The sequence below is a fragment of the Micropterus salmoides genome, unplaced genomic scaffold (genome assembly GCF_014851395.1).
Source record: "Micropterus salmoides isolate LMB-PRFRI ecotype aquatic unplaced genomic scaffold, ASM1485139v1 Ms_hic_scaffold_4, whole genome shotgun sequence".
Taxonomy (NCBI): domain Eukaryota; kingdom Metazoa; phylum Chordata; class Actinopteri; order Centrarchiformes; family Centrarchidae; genus Micropterus; species Micropterus salmoides.
In genome coordinates, this window is record NW_024043372.1 from 2,694,383 (window position 1) to 2,714,150 (window position 19,768).

At 40.8% G+C, this 19,768-nt stretch overlaps 1 protein-coding gene across 1 annotated transcript; it reads right to left on the reverse strand.

Annotated features, from left to right (window-relative positions):
- Window positions 1–402: 402 nt before the first annotated feature.
- On the reverse strand, window positions 403–18,817 carry LOC119886781 (NACHT, LRR and PYD domains-containing protein 12-like; the record flags this gene model as incomplete). Its single annotated transcript, XM_038697728.1, has 10 exons — window positions 403–2,005; window positions 2,281–2,283; window positions 3,378–3,551; window positions 7,818–7,991; window positions 8,772–8,942; window positions 9,723–9,896; window positions 11,667–11,834; window positions 12,423–12,587; window positions 15,985–17,928; window positions 18,663–18,817. Coding segments are annotated over 10 exons (3,198 nt in total), but the record flags the coding sequence as incomplete, so codon positions are not given.
- Window positions 18,818–19,768: the final 951 nt, after the last annotated feature.

Here is a 19,768-nt window from a genome sequence, read left to right on the forward strand (position 1 = left end):
AGGGTCGGCCACAATCTTTCATGCTCACCTCAGTCTTGGAGGTGAGCAGGTCCTACTACATCTCAGAGGCTAATATTACATATTTAACTTTACATTTATCTGACAGCTTCCTTTTTTTGTTAAACTTTTATGTAAAAACACAAAACAACACTTCTGAGAAAAATCAGACAGGTCATCTTAAGAAATAAATTAGGACGAGTTATTTTTCCAATAAAAACATCTTAACATCTATCGTAGTAGTATATATCGTTCTATTCTGTTTTATAATACTATAATACTTAATATTCAGTCTGTCCTACTGTAACATTGATGTTACTCGCCCAAAAATCTACATTATCTCATTGTCAATATTATACAGATTACAATAGATTTAATAGATTACACATATTAAATCCAACAAACTAGAAGTTGAGTCAAATATATTTCATAAATCAGCCAGAAAAAAAACATAGAAAAACTACTATACAGAAAAATACATAAACAAAACAGAAAACAGTGATATTACTCGACCAAAAAAGTTTTTTTAGTAACAGTTCAGCCTCACAAGTGGCCAGAATTTATATTGAAACACTGCACTAACAAAAAGAAACTGAAGGGAAGGTTTCATCAACAGATACAGAGTTTTGGGAGAGACAGTTCAAATTGACAGAACGATATGTGTTAAAGAAAAATATAGGGTCTGTCAAACATTCTTGGAAAATGATACTTAGTTGATTCCAACTACGACCACTTACAAGAAAAAGGTTTAAGATCAAACTCTGAATTTAAGCCCTTAGATTCTACACTATACAAATTTTAGAACGCCTCTCTTGTATCTCAGTGTGGATGGGTTGTGTATGAGTGAGTTCAAACGCACAGATCGTTGGAACGTATGCTAGCTGGGTTTCCATAAACTGATTTTAACGCACATTAGGAAGTATCACATTAGAAAATGTTGACGAAAACGGCAAAATTAAAAAAATCGTCCTTAATTTTGCAAAAAAAAGTTTACGCTCGCTTGAGGTGGTGTATGTCTTTTTCAAAAAAGAGTTAGAGTTTAAGTGTGTAGGATTTATTGGTATCTAGCGGTGAGGTTCCGAATTGCAACCAACTGTCTAGTCTTTCTGGTGGAAGGTCAGCTCTGACTTTGAGATCATGAATGTTTGGCTTTTTAAAGACTGATTTAGGATTGGGATCAGATTTCAAAATATTCCAATGTTGCTGGACAATCCTCTGCGATCCTTTACAAAAGCATTGCATTATGGCATAATTCAGTTTAATCTTTCTCTTTTTGAGACATTCGCTTTGGCTGACCTTAAATCTCTCTACAGCACTTCCAGCCTTCCTCATTCTGCCCATCTCTAAATCTTTCCATAAGAAGCTCACAAGGAGAATCATTGTCACTGTACAGAGAAGAAAATCACCACACAGAGAGAACGGCTTAAACCTTAAAACACACCAAAGAAAGAGTGGCCAATAGAGTGGTTTAAACAGAAGTGGTTTAGAATAGAATATATAGTAACATCATCCTGTAACTTAAAACAATAAGATAGTAAATAATACACAACACTATCCCTAAATCTTTCCACATGTCACCACTGTTTATTCTAAGACTCGTCTGAGCTACAGATGTGACATAAATTGCTTCTTATTGTGAATTAACATAAAATCTGTAAAGCTCAGACAGGAAAAAGGACAGAGCAGCAGCAGAGCAGTCCAGATCCACTGATGATAATCTGTCACATCCAGAGGAACACACAGGGATGATGGTGGACTTGACTTTGTGTGTGACAGTGGAGCTGATCTCAGAGCAGTTCAGACTGCAGCACTGTTGGGATTCCTCTGTCAGTCACTGCTGGATGAAGCTCTCCTCTCCACTCTACCTCCCAGTAACATGGCCCAGTCAGAGCCTCTCCACACACAAGCTGATGCTGCTGCTTCAACCTCTCTGGATCATCAGGACGCAGCTGGTTGTTTTTCCATACACAAATTTTCTGATCCCTCACTCTCTGACAGAGGCCACAGACTGTTGAGAGAAGAAGAGAGACAGCAGAAGTCATAAATCAGAGTTTACAGAGACTCCCTTCAGTCAGTCAGTGATGCAGCACATCCAGTATAAAGACCAGCAGGGACTTCAGTCCTGTTCAGACCAGAAGTGGAGCGGCTGTGTAGCGTAGCCAGCTTCCTTTCAGCTCTCATGTTAATGTATTGGATTATTGTGTTAAAAAGTCTCAAAACAAAACTTTTTCTATCAAATTTAAGTCACTAATGCTGCATACAGAGTGACTACTGGGTCTGCACCATCTACCTAAACTCCATAATACAAGTTTACATTCCTTCTGGGCCACTGCACTCCTCCAATGAATGGTGTCTGGCTCTGTCACCCCTACACACAAAGCGATCTCAGTCCCTGTTCTCATCTGTGACACCATGATTTCTCTAGGTATTTGCCCCATTGATGCCGTACGTGCTATTAACTCTTACTAGTATTTATTGCCGCTCTTAATAGTATCAATACAGCAAGAGATCTACAAGTGGTATTGTCACTTGTAGATCTCTTGCTATTTTGATACTTTATTGATCCTTGTATGTTGTTCCTCAAATGTTAGTCGCTTTGGATAAAGGCGTCAGTAAATGTAATTAGTAAATGTAAAACTTGGTACTTGTATACTAGGTATTTTTGGGTCTCTGTAAATAATATTACAGAGAGGATGGTTTAGATCTGCTCTATATGAAAATTGCAATAACATCTGTTGTGATTTGACATTATAAATAAACTTACACAGAGATATTCACTGCTCACTGTAATGGATTTACTACTGTTTGGGCTCAAAGCTGTTAAAAAACAGTGTCTCAGTCACATTTGAATATTTCATCTACTTTTGAAATATTACAATGTTTGAAAAATTACAAACATTTGGACTAAAATAAAGACACATGGACAGATATACAGTATCACACAAAAGTGAGTCCACTCCTCACATCTTTGTAAATATTTGATTATATCTTTTCATGGGACAACACTGTAGAAATGACACTTTACTACAATGTAAAGTGGTGAGTGTACAGCTTGTATAACGGTGTCAATTTGCTTTTCCTTCAAAATAACACATTACACAGCCATTAATGTCTACACCACTGGCAACAAAAGTGAGTACACCCCTATGTGAAAATGTCCTAATTGATCACACATGATCACTGCCTGTTCTCTCTCTCTCTCTGTCTTTCTGTCCAATCCTGAAGCCTGTCATCATTCTCCTCTCACAGCTTCACTGAGGAAAGCAGCCGCTGAGAAGGTTGGAGGTTTACAGGAAATACTGGATCTCTGCTTTGATACTAACTGTGTTTAGTACAATACTGCTGAATACAGCATGGACTGACTCCAACCCTCTACTGACCTCAGGGTCTCCAGTCGATAGTGTGGATTTTTCACAAGATCACGCAGCAGCTTCACTTGTGAATCCTGAAGGTTGTTTCCACTCAGCTCCAGCTCTCTCAGATGGGAGGGGTTGGACTTCAGAGCTGAGGCCAGAGAAGCACAGCTGATCTCTGACAAACTGCAGCCCCACAATCTAAAAAAAAAAAAAAAAAAAGGCATTGTGATTGTAACACCCCACACCCTCTGCAAAAAAAGAACTCTAAATTTTTCACATTGTACCTCCATGTGGAAACAGGTTTTAATCACCTCAGATGTTATTACAATAAATTTTAAAATTGCTTCACACTTTTTTTGGAGTTCTCTTCTCCCCAGACTCACACTCACCACATTCTCCATCAGCAGTACGTTTTATAAAGTCGCCTAAAAGACACAGAACTCATCTTTTTTCCATATTTTTCAACCCGTGATCCAGCAGGTGAGCAGTTGATCGGCTTGTTAATGATGCAGCCTATCAAACAAGCGAAACCAACATCTGCACCCTGTGTTCTGGTGCTTGTAAAATATTGTTGGCAACAAATTTAATAATCGGTTCGTTCGTGACGTCATCGGGCCGTAACGACACCATCAGCTTAATGGAGTAATGTGAACAGCAAGTTACAAAAACAACACAACATCAGCAACAGTAACAAACTAACACTCCAGAGTGCCGGAGCATTTTACTCTTCACTCGGCCAAAAAGGTTGTGAACTGCTGCATTAGCATCTCTCCTGGCCTGGGAGCACGTAAGAGGAGGCTAGTAACGTCAGCTCTCTAGATGATGAAGACTTGTCTCGGTAAGCTATTTAGCAAAGTAGCTTAACATTAAATCCATGTTACTTTACAAACTGAGGTATAATGTTTTCTATATATATTCCCTTGGTCAATTAATTGTTAATGCCAGTTAACATAGCAAATATGATACACAACGGCCCCGTTCACATTGCAGATGTGCCCTAATTTTACAATCATAAGCAATGCATCGTTCATGATAATGTTTAACGTTACAGGTGGACAACATGCTGCCAAGTGCTCATGACAACACAGGACAAATTCATACTTTCTAAAAAACAAAAAAAATAAAAATAAAAAAATAAGGAGAAAAGAAAACAGTTTCGGTCTATACGTGAGGTGGCAGCCAATCCACCCCAGACTCCCTTGAAAAATCTTGAAAAAGTTTTGTGAGTTGTTGAGTTAGGGGAATTCATATAAACTTTGTGAAACGCTGTCTACTATAAACTCATTATTATTTGTCCTCTCTTTTTAATTCAGCAGATGTGACACATTAAGTTATTCCTTTCTTTGTATAAATATAGTGTCAGTTTGTCTCAGTGTGTTGCAGTACCGGCATGTAAGCTGCTCCATCACTAGACAGCAGATCAGTGCTCGCACAGCGCTGCGCACACAGTTATTTCTTACCTGTTTGGTCCATGAAAGGACTTCTGTTGCTGCAGCAGAAACGTTTATTAAAACGTTATTTTTGAAAGCAGTATTCACGGATTGTCTTGACTGATAATTAGCACATGCCTAAACCAACCTCTAGTTTAATTTCAAAGCTGATAGCTAAATGAGAGGCATTGTGTAATTTTGCAATTCATAATCCGAATACTTGATTATTAGTTTCAATAATCAAAATAGTCGTTAGTTGCTTCCCTATAGGTGTTAAAGCCCCCTGAAACTCTGCAGCTCCATCAGTGGCTCCATCTATACAAACTCATGTTGTGCAGCCAAACACAAAGAAAAACCCTCACACACTGATTTAAGATTCCACTCAAGATCCCAAAGTTTCCAGTTTTAAAGACTCCCTACAAACATAACCCTCCCTCACCAAGCTTCCCCAGCACTTCAGCCCTCCCAGAGGACCAGGTCGTATCAGAACCTGAACCACCTTAATCTCTTTCTCATCCTTTCTCTATATCTCAAGCCTCACCTACAACCGAGCACTTGCATTCCTCCATCCCTTCTTATGGTATCCTTCTTTCTTCTCGGTTCCTACCTTTCCTATCCCATCTCCTTGGGCCTCATCAGCTCCTCCCATCAAAATAACAGCTATCACAGCCGCACAGGCCACACCTACGCTGGCATCCTGTCTATTCTCCCCCCCCTCCCATTATAATAATAAACAACTCCTGTTTCTTATGTAGCTTCATGTCATTTCCCGTGTCACTTTTAACGTGTGTTTTCTCGACAAACGTGGTTTGGAGGCCAGTCATCTGGTACGGAGTCGTTGTCAGCTGGTGTAGTGTGTGACCCCGTCACTGATCAGTCACATAGTTAACACCATTAACGACTTTAACACTCCCGCTGCAAGTCGTGTAGTCTAAACAGCACAGCGATCAGCCGACATTGAAAGTCGTGTAGTCTGCACGAGCCTTATGCGACTTTTTTATCTTCAAAATGGATCCTTTTTCTCCACATCTCCACCCACAGCCACCCATTTCCTACATATTGTCCAATTGTTAAGAGCCATTATTACTCCACTCTCTTCCCTCATGCTTCACAAACAAACCAAACGGCATCGGTAAAACTTACCCAGCCATCATAGAAGCCATTTTTGGGGGGCACGAATGATTCAGAACATCACCGCAATCTAATCCAACAATAGCATCGTTGTAGACCTCATTAAAAGGACACATTGTCTAGTCATGACACATTTCACGCTGTGGCTCACCCTTGTTTAGGCAGAGCACCAGTTCATTATCCAAGCCTCCCATATAAAAGGTTACAAATCCTCCTCTCTTTCTCATTCCTTGTTTCAGAAATTCAGATATTGGCACCGGCCTCCCACCCTCCTCTGATTCAGAACTCTTCGAACAGACTGTTTACGTACGCCAACAAATTTTTCAAATCCATGTTCCCACTTGATTCCTTCGGTTTCTGTGCTGCCTGGAAGGCACCGCTTCTACCCTCAACTATTAGCCTATCCATCTCAAAATGCAACCATGTTTGACATTTCCATCCATTCTCCGAACACTCTAATATACTACCCAAACGCAACTAGACCAACGATCCAGCCTACTTCGACCTGTTCACCTTTTTTGACTAGACTCGCACCTAAGCTCTACAAACACTGTACAACCCAAGACTAGCCAGTCACGTTTGCCCCATAAGAAACTCAGTTCGCGGAGTGGTCATTTCCAGTGTAACTTACCCAACTATCCGAACTCAGAAATGTCTTTCCATTTGAAGTTTCTTCTTGGGGCTCTTTCCGAAGCAGAGCACATGAAGAAATGGTTCCCCCAGTCAGAGTCTCAACTCCCCTGATTCCCTTCTGTCTTACTGCCACCGGCTGACAACTTTCCAGAGCACATAAAGAGACAGCTCACCTGCCCGGAGTCTCAACTCCTCTCAATCCCTCCTGCCTACCTGCCACCTGATCCCTCCCGTTAACCCTTCGTCCCTCATCTTTTCATTCCCTCATTCATCTCATCTCTTTATCTCCCTACCCTCAACTCTCATCCCCACATCCCTCGACACCTCACTCTTCTTCCTCATGCAATAAAATGTTCTAAATCCATATGTCTAGTGGCGTGGTCTTTGTTAGTGAAAGATACTGTATATTAAATAGGTCATATTATGCTCAATTTCAGGTTAATAATTTTATTTAGGGGTTGTACCAGAACAGGTTTACATGGTTAAATTTTCAAAAAAACACCATATTTTTGTCATACACTGTGTGTTGAAATCTCCATTTTAATTACCGAGTGAAGCATCTCACTTCTATTTGATCTTTGTTGGGAGTTGAACAAGCGCAGTACCTAGGTATGGACTACTAGCCAATCTGAAGCAGATTAGGGGGGGTCGTGACAAGATAGGTAATATTATCTAAAACAAAGCTGCTATAGGTGGAAACCTTATCTTCGGTTCAGCTGTACATGTTCGAGCAGAAGTCTGATCCCGAAACACAGGCAGAACAACTAGAACCAGCTTCGCAAACGAGACTGGAGAAAAACATTTCAGAGAGGTAAGTTATTAATCTGTAACATATTTATCTTTCATACGTAACTTTTTAACTATTCACTGTCTCTACATCACAGTACAACTTTATGTCCACTGACTGCCTGGAGGGTCTCTAACATTATTTTAATTTCATATTTAGGTGTTATGACGTGTGTTACATTGTGACACACATAGGTTATGGAAGTAAAGGCTGGGCTACAATCTAGCTGTTTTCAGGCAGTTCAGAAGCAGTGTTTTTTCTCCCTCTGGGCTTTTTCACTTGCAAATCTATTACATGCACAAAAAATATGACCTCCTAATGTTTTAAATGTGAAGATTAATTTTTCTTTGCCACAGTCAATGGATTAAACCACAACATTAAGATACTCAGTGTGGATCAGTATAATATCAGCCTCACGTCTGCAGTTTACCACAACTTTCACATCATATAAATCTCAGCACAGCAGAAAAAATGGTGTCTGACCTCAGAGTCTCCAGTCTGCAGTGTGGACTCTCCAGAAAACCACACAGCAGCTTCACTCCTGAATCCTGCAGCTCGTTTCCACTCAGCTCCAGCTCTCTCAGATGGGAGGGGTTGGACTTCAGAGCTGAGGCCAGAGAAGCACAGCTGATCTCTGACAAACTGCAGCCCCTCAATCTGAATAAAGAATAAATGATGTAACTTTAGAAGCAAGTTTTTCTGCTTGAAATCATTCAGTGTTTAATAATCTGTTCAGAGATGAAGAAGCTTTAGAATGTAGAAGTTTAGAAAACAGAAACTCCAAACACCTGAACCCAACAGGATGCAGGTTCAAACTGTAAAACACAAAAAGGTAAAAAGAGCTCTCATTAATATTAATAAGAACGTGCTGCTACTTCAATAAAGATGTAGTGACTTCACCTTTCAACTCTGCAGCTCCACCAGTGGCTCCATCTATACACTCATGTTATGCAGCCAAACACAAATAAAAACCCACAGAAACTGATTTAAGATTCCACTCAAGATCCCAAAGATGCCAAATATGTCAAGATGAACTTTGGGGAAAAGTCAACAAGTGATTCACATGAAATCTGTAACATTTTCATTTCATGTGATGGTGATGCCATTTAAGAAGCATGGTGTGTTTGGTTTGAATATCTCACTCAGTCTGGCTTTAGTCTCATTAAAACAACATAAAGGACATTTTAAGGTGAAAAACTGTTTCAGAGCTTCAGAGTGAATTATCCAGTGTAGGATTTTCTTGTTATATTAAAAGTTTTAAATGTGGAGCTCAACATTGCTCTGCCACAGTCAATGGACTAAACCGCTGAAGAAGAAAATAGACTTTAGCATTAAGATACTCAGTGTGGATCAGTATAATATCAGCCTCACGTCTGCAGTTTACCACAACTTTCACATCATATAAATCTCAGTACAGCAGAAAAAATGGTGTCTGACCTCAGAGTCTCCAGTCTGCAGTGTGGACTCTCCAGAAAACCAGACAGCTTCACTCCTGAATCCTGCAGCTTGTTTCCAGTCAGCTCCAGCTCTCTCAGATGGGAGGGGTTGGACTTCAGAGCTGAGGCCAGAGAAGCACAGCTGATCTCTGACAAACTGCAGTCCCCCAATCTGAATAAAGAATAAATGATTTAACTATAGAAGCAAGTTTTTATGTTTGAAATCATTCAGTGTTTAATAATCTGTTCAGAGATGAAGCAGCTTTAGAATGTAGAAGTTTAGAAAACAGAAACTCCAAACACCTGAACCCAACAGGATGCAGGTTCAAACTGTAAAACACAAAAAGGTAAAAAGAGCTCTCATTAATATTAATGAGAATGTGCTGCTACTTCAATAAAGATGTAGTGACTTCACCTTTCAACTCTGCAGCTCCACCAGTGGCTCCATCTATACACTCATGTTATGCAGCCAAACACAAATAAAAACCCACAGAAACTGATTTAAGATTCCACTCAAGATCCCAAAGATGCCAAATATGTCAAGATGAACTTTGGGGAAAAGTCAACAAGTGATTCACATGAAATCTGTAACATTTTCATTTCATGTGATGGTGATGCCATTTAAGAAGCATGGTGTGTTTGGTTTGAATATCTCACTCAGTCTGGCTTTAGTCTCATTAAAACAAACATAAAGGACATTTTAAGGTGAAAAACTGTTTCAGAGCTTCAGAGTGAATTATCCAGTGTAGGAGTTTCTTGTTATATTAAGGTTTTAAATGTGGAGCTCAACATTGCTCTGCCACAGTCAATGGACTAAACCGCTGAAGAAGAAAATAGACTTTAGCATTAAGATACTCAGTGTGGATCAGTATAATATCAGCCTCACGTCTGCAGTTTACCACAACTTTCACATCATATAAATCTCAGTACAGAGGAAAAAATGGTGTCTGACCTCAGAGTCTCCAGTCTGCAGTGTGGACTCTCCAGAAAACCAGACAGCAGCTTCACTCCTGAATCCTGCAGCTCGTTTCCAGTCAGGTCCAGCTCTCTCAGATGGGAGGGGTTGGACTTCAGAGCTGAGGCCAGAGAAGCACAGCTGATCTCTGACAAACTGCAGTCCCTCAATCTGAATAAAGAATAAATGATGTAACTTTAGAAGCAAGTTTTTCTGCTTGAAATCATTTAGTGTTTAAAACCAGTTGGAAAAGGCCACTGTTTTCCAGGACAAAAAACGCCTAAAATAACATACCCCAAATGAATCAAGAATAACTCCTTAACCATTTGATCTAGATGCATAATTCTGGTCTCCCTTGAAAGGTCAGAAACTAAGGAATATAAATCATTGTAAATTAACATATTTATTTTACCATTACAGACTAAATGGAGATGTAGTAAATAAAAATATGATATTTTCATCCTCACCTGGTAAAAAAAAGCTATATTTTAATGCAATACACCATCATAAGATAGAAGATATTCAGTTGTATTATAATCTAATACACCTGGAATGCAACTAAAATACAACAGTTATCATACAATATTTTAAGACAATACCAGGCTAATGTCCATATTTTGGCATTATTTGCTGTTTAAATGTTGACTTTTATTGGGAGTTATCTTTAAAACACTATTTCTGTCCATACAACCACGTTCCAAATAACAAAACTTCCAAAACATTGAAATATTGATAAAAATAGTGAATATTGATCAACATTCCTATGACCAAAAGCACTCCCATGTTTTACAGGCGTGTAGCATGAGAAAGCAACATCCCACAGTGATTGGGGGGGGCTTTCATTTGATACCCTGCATGTAGCTGCTACGAGTCAGCAACCAGACCGTGAAAAAGACCAGGTGTACCAAAGCGAGACACCTCCTCTCTGTAGAAAAGGGTGAGAGAAGGCAGGCACACAGCTCCCAGGTATTGTGCAATAATCAAGATGGCGGCCGAGATATTTTTTGTAACAAATCAGCTGATTTTTGGACTGGAAAAGGCAAAAGCAGCAAAAGTAAGTCAGCGGTTGTGATTGTATATGTATATCGGCTCGTTTGTTGTTATTTTTATCCAGCTAATTAATCTGTAATGTTGGTGATTTGAGTGATGTGAGCTTTATAGCTGATCTCAGGGGGAGATTAGCTTTGGTTTGAGAGGTTGGACATGATGGTATGTTGTGATTAGACATGCCTGGATGCTTATAACTGCAGCCATGTACAGTGATCACAGAGAGATTTATGTACTTATTTAGATGCTTGGTGTTTGATGGGTGTTTGGTGTGGATAAAAATGGTTTGAGCTTCTAGCTGAGACTCCTAGCTTCACAGAGGTGTGTAACATGGATAGGGTGATGCAATACTAGTTTCAGACATGAATTTCCCATTTGCATTTTGCGCGTGCTGACCCCCGGTAACGGTGGCGTTGGTGCTCAGGTGGTTTAAAGCCCCCCTCCAGCCCGTTTTAACTGCCGTTTTTGGTTAACGTTCTATATCAAACAGAGAATGGGGGTGTGGCATCCGGAAACTGAACGGCGGATTCTGAGTGTTCGCCAACGAAATGCTGTGTTAACATCACTACAATGTAAAGTTTAGTACCCTGTACTGGCAGTATTACTTACCCATGACAGTAACTAATGTGCGAGTATCAGCTGTTATCATACAGTCGATGGTCCTATCACGCACTGCACATGATAACTCCCACTACGTTTTATATGGCCTCATTTGGCTGACAATGAAATTTATCCCATTTTATGAGGTTGCAAACGTATATTGAACAGATTCATAGTGCATTAATGGTTAAACATGTCTTCTATAAAACTCAGTGTTTCCCACACATTCATTTTTATTGGGGCGGCCTGCCACATCATATTAATCTCAAGACAGAAGAAAAAATGGTGTCTGACCTCAGAGTCTCCAGTTTACAGTGTGGACTCCCAAGAAAATCAGACATAAGCTTCACTCCTGAATCCTGCAGCTCGTTGTTACTCAGGTCCAGCTCTCTCAGATGGGAGGGGTTGGACTTCAGAGCTGAGGCCAGAGAAGCACAGCTGATCTCTGACAAGCTCCACAATCTGAATAAAGAAAAATTCATGCAGATTTTTTTTCATTTAATATTAATTAGTTAATTAATAACTCTAAAATGAGTAGAGGGACTTTGTCATTGTGTTTTTGTGGATCATCATAATGTCAGCCTTCTACAGACATCATCCAGGTCACCAAAACATTCATCATTCATACACCTACTCATGTCAACACAGATTAATAACATGCTGCTAATCTCAGATAATTCTGTAATGATTATTAGATCAGATATTTTCGATTAAAAAATACTTTGGTTACATTCAGTCTTCTGTTTCCTCTTATTTTTTAATCAAATTCCAAAACATTCAATATCAAATAAATAATTAATCACCACTGTCATCTCTGGAGCAAAGTGAGATTATGTTCTCCTAATCCTAAATGTAATACAGTACCTATCTATCATGTTCTGAAAGGAAGCAGGGGTTCCCACAGTGTTAGTCCATTTTTATTATAAACTAAACTTTAAGTTAAAGTGAAACCAACTGTTTTATGAACCAAACAAAATTTGAAACTTCAGTTATGGATTTAAATTTGGTAGCTGTAAGATGTACAAGACCAAACAGAGTCAGTGAACCGACCTCAGAGTCTCCAGTCTACAGTTTGGACTCCCCAGTCCAGCACACAGGAGCTCCACTCCTGAATCCTGCTGAATCAGGTCCAGCTCTCTCAGATGGGAAGGGTTGGACTTCAGAGCTGAGGCCACAACTTCATAATGAGTCTCTGAGAGTCGACAGCCAGAAAGCCTGTGAACATGTATAACAACAAAATACATGTAAATATCTGCCAAATTAATGTTGTGTAAACTTAATACGTCATATTTTTATGGCTACACATTTTGATTTAGACACATTTAAAAAATTCAGCCTTGATCCGGCAGAAGGTCTCTGTAGGCTGGAGTGTGTCCTTTTTGGACTTTGTGAAAAGCTGTCTATTACAAATTCTTAATGTGTTACATTTCATTCTGAATTTACAAGAAGGTAGAATTAAGTTGTTTTTTTCTTTCTTTGTTTAAAACATTGTTCAGTTTGTCCCGGCGCATAGGCTACACTATGTCTACATAAATTATGTTCTTTGTTAATACCAGATGAAGTCAGCTGCACAAATAAGTGCAGTGCACACGTCACACACAGTTATTTCCTACTGTAATAATTTCCCACCATATTACTTACATTTTCCTCTTCGAGCTTTCAGGGCACAGATATAAATCAGTAACAGAGGTGGCTCTCTTCCAGCTTTCTCGCTAACTCACTCTCCAAATCTGAGCAATGACTTATATTTTATGTTAGCTTATGCTTAACAACAGTCTGTATTTATTTTACAAAAAGCTTCAGCAAAATATTTCCATGTCCTCATGATATGATAGTAACAAGAGCTTGACTAAAAGTTTGCTGTGTGACTCTCTGTCTGTAATGAAGCTGTTCTTTCTTTCTCTGGTCACGTTAGCAAAGATCAGTGCACACAGTGTAGCAGAACAGACCGGCACTTTAACGCCAGTTAAAATGACAAACAGCACAGGCAGCTGGTCAGATCTGCTTTCAGTAATAAACGTTCATTCAGGGTTATACCCCCAGGATTCTCCAAGTTAAATTTAAGACTTTTTAAGACCTTTTTAAGACCACCTAGGATGAAATTTAATGCCAACTTTACTGCCATATAATGGAAATCTGTATGAATTTTAAGCCCCAGAAAATTATTATTTACAAAGTTACCTGAATTTAATAAAACATTTTATTATAATACATTAATATTTCATACACTACAGCTTTCTGGGGTGTTTTTGTACTCTGTTAACATAAAATGAATCAAGGACGTCACTTTGTGTTGAAAAGTTGAACATTTTAAACACTTCCTGCATTCTGGAGACATTTTCTGCACCAATTTATGGTAGAATTCTCTTTATTTATATAGTGAAACATAAAATTCAGGTGACAATTCAAACAGAATATAATGCAGTAATCAGCAGTTTGTTTTTTAGCATTTTTTTTGGACAATACACATTTGTTTCTTCTATATTTACATTGCACTGCATGTTTAATTATTGTGCAAACAAACCTTTCTCAAAGCATTTTCATCTGTTCTGTTTGCAAGCCATTTTTCAGAACAGATTTAATAAATGCTTTTTAAAAAAGTGATGAAGACATGTCCCCAGCTTTCAGTGTAAATGACACCTATGAAATGAATATAATATTTCTCGCACTAAAAACTCAGAGGTCTGCTGTCTGTTCCAGAGTCTCGACTGAAAACTAAAGGGGACAGAGCGTTTGCTGTCAGGGCCCCGAGGCTCTGGAACAGCCTGCCCGAGGAAATCAGGTCGGCTGAGTCAGTGAACTCTTCCCTTCTTTAAGAAGTCCCTTCTTAAAACATACTTTTATAGGAGAGCCTTTCCCGATCTTATTTAACTTTATTTTATCCCTTTTATTTTATTCTATTTTACTTATTTTATATTTATCTTATGTTTTCTTGCTTTTATCTTGTATTGTTTTTTGTATTATTGTCTCTTGGGTATTATTGTCTTTACACTTGTTAAAGCACTTTGTAACTTGTTTTTTGAAAAGTGCTCAACAAATAAAGATTATTATTATTATCTGTTGAAGCCACATGTTCCTTCAAGGTCATTAAGTCTGCAAACCAGTCTCTTCTTGTTGTCCCTAAAACACGGCTCAAGAGCAGGGGGAATCAAGCTTTCTCAGTTGCAGCCCCGAGACTGTGGAATGAATTGCCTCTCCATGTCTGACTGGCACCAAGCCTTCCGGTTTTTAAATCGCGACTTAAAACACATTTTTATTCCTTGGCTTTTAACCTGGCATAAGAACAGTATGTTGTATTTGTCTGGTGTTGTCCATCCATCCATCCATCGTTAACCGCTTATCCTGCGTACAGGGTCGCAGGGGGGCTGGAGCCAATCCCAGCTGACATCGGGCACAAGACGGGTCAACCAATCAATCTAGTCCGCATGTCTTTGGATGGTGGGAGGAAGCCGGAGCAGCCAGAGAGAACCCACGCAGGGGACAGTGCTAACCACTGCACCACGGTGCCAACCCTGTCTGGTGTTGTATTTTGTCTATTTATTGTTTCACGTCAATCTACAGCACTTTGGTCAACCTGGTTGTTTTAAATGTGCTTTAGAAATAAAGTTTGATTGATTGATTGATTGATAATTAGTTACACCTTTGCTAGATAAGGTAATTTAATGTTATATAAAATGCCAATTGCTTCAGTGATTATTCATTCTGTTCTGAAATATAGTATTGGCTTGAAAGCAGCGGGGACAAGGAATTGGGCTCCAGTTTGTTTGTTTGTTTTTTCCTCATCCAGGTGATCGGCGCATCTACGATGATGTAAGTTTAATGTGCGTTAGCATGTTGGATGTTTCCATTCACATAACGTGGCGCAACTCCGACACACAGACACCGTCCTCGTCTCACACACAACTGTCTCTCCGTTGCTGTTGTAACATTCACTGATCAGTAACCTGATGCGGGTCTTCCAGCTCCGCTGTTCCATCAGCCCTCGCCACAGTGAGACTGACTCGCACGCTGCTCCGCTTGTTGTGCGTTACCTGTACTGCCGTATAACATCAGTCACATCAAATGGAGTAAATAGTAAAGTCACACACACAAAAAATATTTATTTATGACGTTACGGCATTTATTTAATCCTACAAAAGGACAAGAAAAGATTTAACACCTTGGTAAACAAAATTTAATACTTTTAAGGCCTTATTTTTGGAATATGAAATTTAAAATTTTAATACTCTTAAGACCCCACAGCTACTCTGTAATTCAATGAATAACTAACAAAGCCTCTTCCATATTGTTTATATAGTAAATGATACAACACTGTACAGCAGCAAAAACTGCATGTATGTGTGGCTGTATATATCTTAAGAATCAAGAGACACACTTTAAAAACGTAGTGCAGACACATAGTGCTGTGATAAAATTATGTTTGTGAAAATGTTTAGTGTAAATCCTCTTAAGCCCTGAAGTTAATTTGCTGTATTTGGAATACGCCCCAATTACTTAAAAGGAAGACAACTAGAAGGTGAACAATAAACTGTGGATCTTTACTACAGTAGCTCCAGGTGTGAACAGCAGCTTTCTGGTGCTTTATAATGTTGATAATCACATCAGGACTTACCGAGCCTTTCTGCAGTTCCTCACAGCTGGGATCAGTCTCTTTCGTCCCTCCTCTGATGTGTTGTACTTCTTCAGGTCCAACTCATCCAGAACCTCCTCTGACATCTGCAGCATGTAGGCCAGAGCTGAGCAGTGGATCTCAGAGAGTTTCTTCTCTGATCTGTTCTCTGACTTCAGGAACTCTTGGATCTCCTGATGTACTGAGTGGTCGTTCATCTCCGTCAGACAGTGGAAGATGTTGATGCTTCTGTCAGGAGAGATCTCATCACTGTTCATCTCCTTCAGGTTGTTGATGGCTCTCTGGATGATTTCCGGACTGTTGTCTGTCTGACCCAGCAGGCCTCCTAAGAGTCTCTGATTGGACTCCAGAGAGAGGCCATGAAGGAAGCGAGCAAACAGGTCCAGGTGGCCATTTTTACTTTCAAGGGATTTGTCCATGACTCTACTCAGGAAGTCATCCAGGGGCAGGTAACTGTTGAATTTCCTCAGGATGTAATCCAGGGGCAGGTAACTGTTGAATTTCCTCAGGATGTAATCCAGGGGCAGGTAACTGTTGAATTTCCTCAGGATGTAATCCAGGGGCAGGTAACTGTTGAATTTCCTCAGGATGTAATCCAGGGGCAGGTAACTGTTGAATTTCCTCAGGAAGTCCTTCTGTCTCCCTGGGTTCCTGTTGGTGTGACAGTGGAACATGTAGACTGCAGCCAGAAACTCCTGAACACTCAGATGAACAAAGCAGTAGACTGTTTTCTGGAAGATCACACTCTCTCTTTTGAAGATCTCTGTACAAACTCCTGAGTACACCGAGGCCTCTGTGACATCAAGACCACACTGCTCCAGGTCTTCTTGGTAGAACATGATGTTTCCTTTCTCCAGCTGTTCAAACGCCAGCCTCCCCAGCTTCAGAAGAACCTCCCTGTCAGCCTCCGTCAGCTCCTGTGGACTCGTCTCATGTCCCTCATCGTACTTCTGCTTCTTCCTCTTTATCTGAACCAGCAGGAAGTGTGAGTACAGGTCAGTCAGGGTCTTGGGCAGCTCTCCTCTCTGCTCTGTAGTCAACATGTGCTCCAGAACTGTAGCAGTGATCCAGCAGAAGACTGGGATCTGACACATGATGTGGAGGCTCCTGGAGGACTTGATGTGCGAGATGATTCTGCTGGACAGCTCTTCATCACTGACTCTCCTCCTGAAGTACTCCTCCTTCTGGGCGTCAGTGAAGCCTCGTACTTCTGTTAACCTGCCGACACACGAAGGAGGGATCTGATTGGCCGCCGCAGGTCGGGAAGTTATCCAGACGAGAGCCGAGGGAAGCAGATTCCCCTTGATGAGGTTTGTCAGCAGCAGGTTGACTGATGACTTCTGTGTGACATCAGACACAACCTCACTGTGGTGGAAATCCAATGAAAGTCTGCTTTCATCCAGGCCGTCAAAGATGAACAACAGTTTCCAGACGACGAGCTTCTCTGCTGGGACCTTCTGTAATGTTGGATGGAAAACATGGAGCAGCGTGAGGAGACTGTGCCGCTCATCTTTGATCAAGTTCAGCTCCCTGAACGAGAGCAGAACCAGCAGACCGACATCTTGGTTTTCCGAGCCCTCTGCCCAGTCCAGAGTGAACTTCTGCACTGAGAAGGTTTTTCCAACGCCAGCGACGCCGTTGGTCAGAACCACTCTGATGGCTCTCTGTTGGCCAGGTAAGGCTTTAAAGATGTCCTGGCACCTGATTGCAGTGTCATGGAGGGTCTTCTTCTTGGAAGCGGTCTCAAGCTGCCTCACCTCATGCTGGGTATTAACCTCTTCACTCTGTCCCTCTGTGATGTAGAGCTCAGTGTAGATCCTGTTGAGGAGGGTTCCACTTCCTGTTTCATCACTTCCTTCAGTCACACGTTCACATCTCCTCCTCAGACTGATCTTATGTTCATCTAAAACCTCCTGCAGACCACCACTCACTAAAGAGGAGAAACAAGTGTGAGACAAAACAAAGAAAAGTCCACCTGGAATCACAGGTAGAGTTGTAGTAAAACCTGAAAACTGGGCAGACCGTGTTTTGTTAGCGGAGGTAGTGAAGTGAGAAGACCACGTTCAGCATCTAGACTGACCAGTGCTGATATTAGCAGGTTGAGTTTTTAAGCTGTTTAATGTGCTGAGACTGATGAACTAATTATCTGCTGCAGCCTGAAAACTGATGTTAGCAGTGATCAGTGGATGTTTGTTTGGACGCTTGTTCAACAAGTCGATCTGCAGGACGAGACGTGTGTTTGTAAGTTAGAGAAGGAGACGTCAGCAGGAAAGCTAATGTGGGCTGCCGTTTAAAGTCTGTGGCTCTTGTTGTGTCTCAGGCTGCTGTCTGTCTGTGACAGAACAGTGAAGTTGTTGCTTTACGCTGAGTTTAATAGTTCTCCATCTATGCAGACGGCGATCAAACAGCATTGTGATTGGTTATTGCAAGGACAGGTGGCGCTATCATAAACAAATTAATGTCTTTTGGTTCAGATTCTTCTCAAAGTAGAACACAGAACAAGTGATACAGAGCTGATCTGTCTGCTGGAGCAGGAAAAACATGCAGTGAAATTTCAGTTGGACTTTAAATGTAATGATATTTAATGGCTGCGCTGTTATGACTCAACAAATGTATTAAAACAACACGTAGTGTTTTCAGACATGACGACATCAGCAGACAGATGTTCAGTCTTACTTCTGGATCTTTCTCCACACTGGGGACAGGAGGAGTGTCCTGATGAAGCAGACTGGTCCCAGTATGAGGTGATGCACTGTCTGCAGAACCAGTGTCCACAGCTGGTAGAGACTGGATCCTTCAGGACGTCCTGACACAAAGCACAGCAGGACGGCTGCTCCTCCACAGAAACACGACTCCTCTTCCTCTCTCTGTGAAGACATTTGTAGATTATGTAGAAGCTCAGATGGTCACAGAACAGTAAAAAGGTCTTTACTTTTCTGGTTGAATTCAGTTTGGTACAACAAGACACGGTGCAGCGTAGCGTGCAATGTTGATGCTTCCTCTGCAGACTGTTTGACCCTTGTGCGTCATGTGACCACAGTGTAATGGCAGCCTTTGCAATTAGAAAATCTTGTATCATATCATGATTAGGGTTGTTGATCAGCCTGCAAATCAGCCACACAAACAAGCAGTGGAGGGAGGCTTCAGCAGACTACGCTGGATGCAGCGTGGGGGAAACTAAAAGCAAGACACACGATCAAATCTAAGTGGATAGTTACACACTGCATGTTGATTAGTAGTTATTAGAGAAGATGTCGGTCTGAGGAACGTTCTTATCTTGTCTCTGTCTGATCACCGCGGGAGGGCCGGTGATCAGACAGAGACAAGCGGTCTGCGCGTAAACGGCAGGCGCTCTATGGAGAGTAACCATGGCAACGGCTTCTGTGTGCTACAGCTTATTTAACTGAAGTTAAAATTATAGGCTACATAACTTTACCTGATAGGCCTTCATCTAGTTTGGAGGGGATGCTCTGCCGTGTGAACTCCCTCCTGTTGATGTCCTATTTAGTAAACAGTAATAGATTCTGGAAACTCACAAACAGCGAGGATCAGTCTCTCTTCCAATGATCTGTGCTCCGCCTCGCGCACAAAAAGTTCAAGACAATTCAACTTCGGCAGCGGGCGGGCGTGTGCGTGAGGCGAGCACAACTGCAACAGTTTCACGGGAACGCGCCCGCTTGTCCTACACCTTGTGCTCGACCACTTCATTTATGTTTATCTGTATTATGCTGCTCCCTGATAAAAGAAAAATGTTCCTGCTGATATC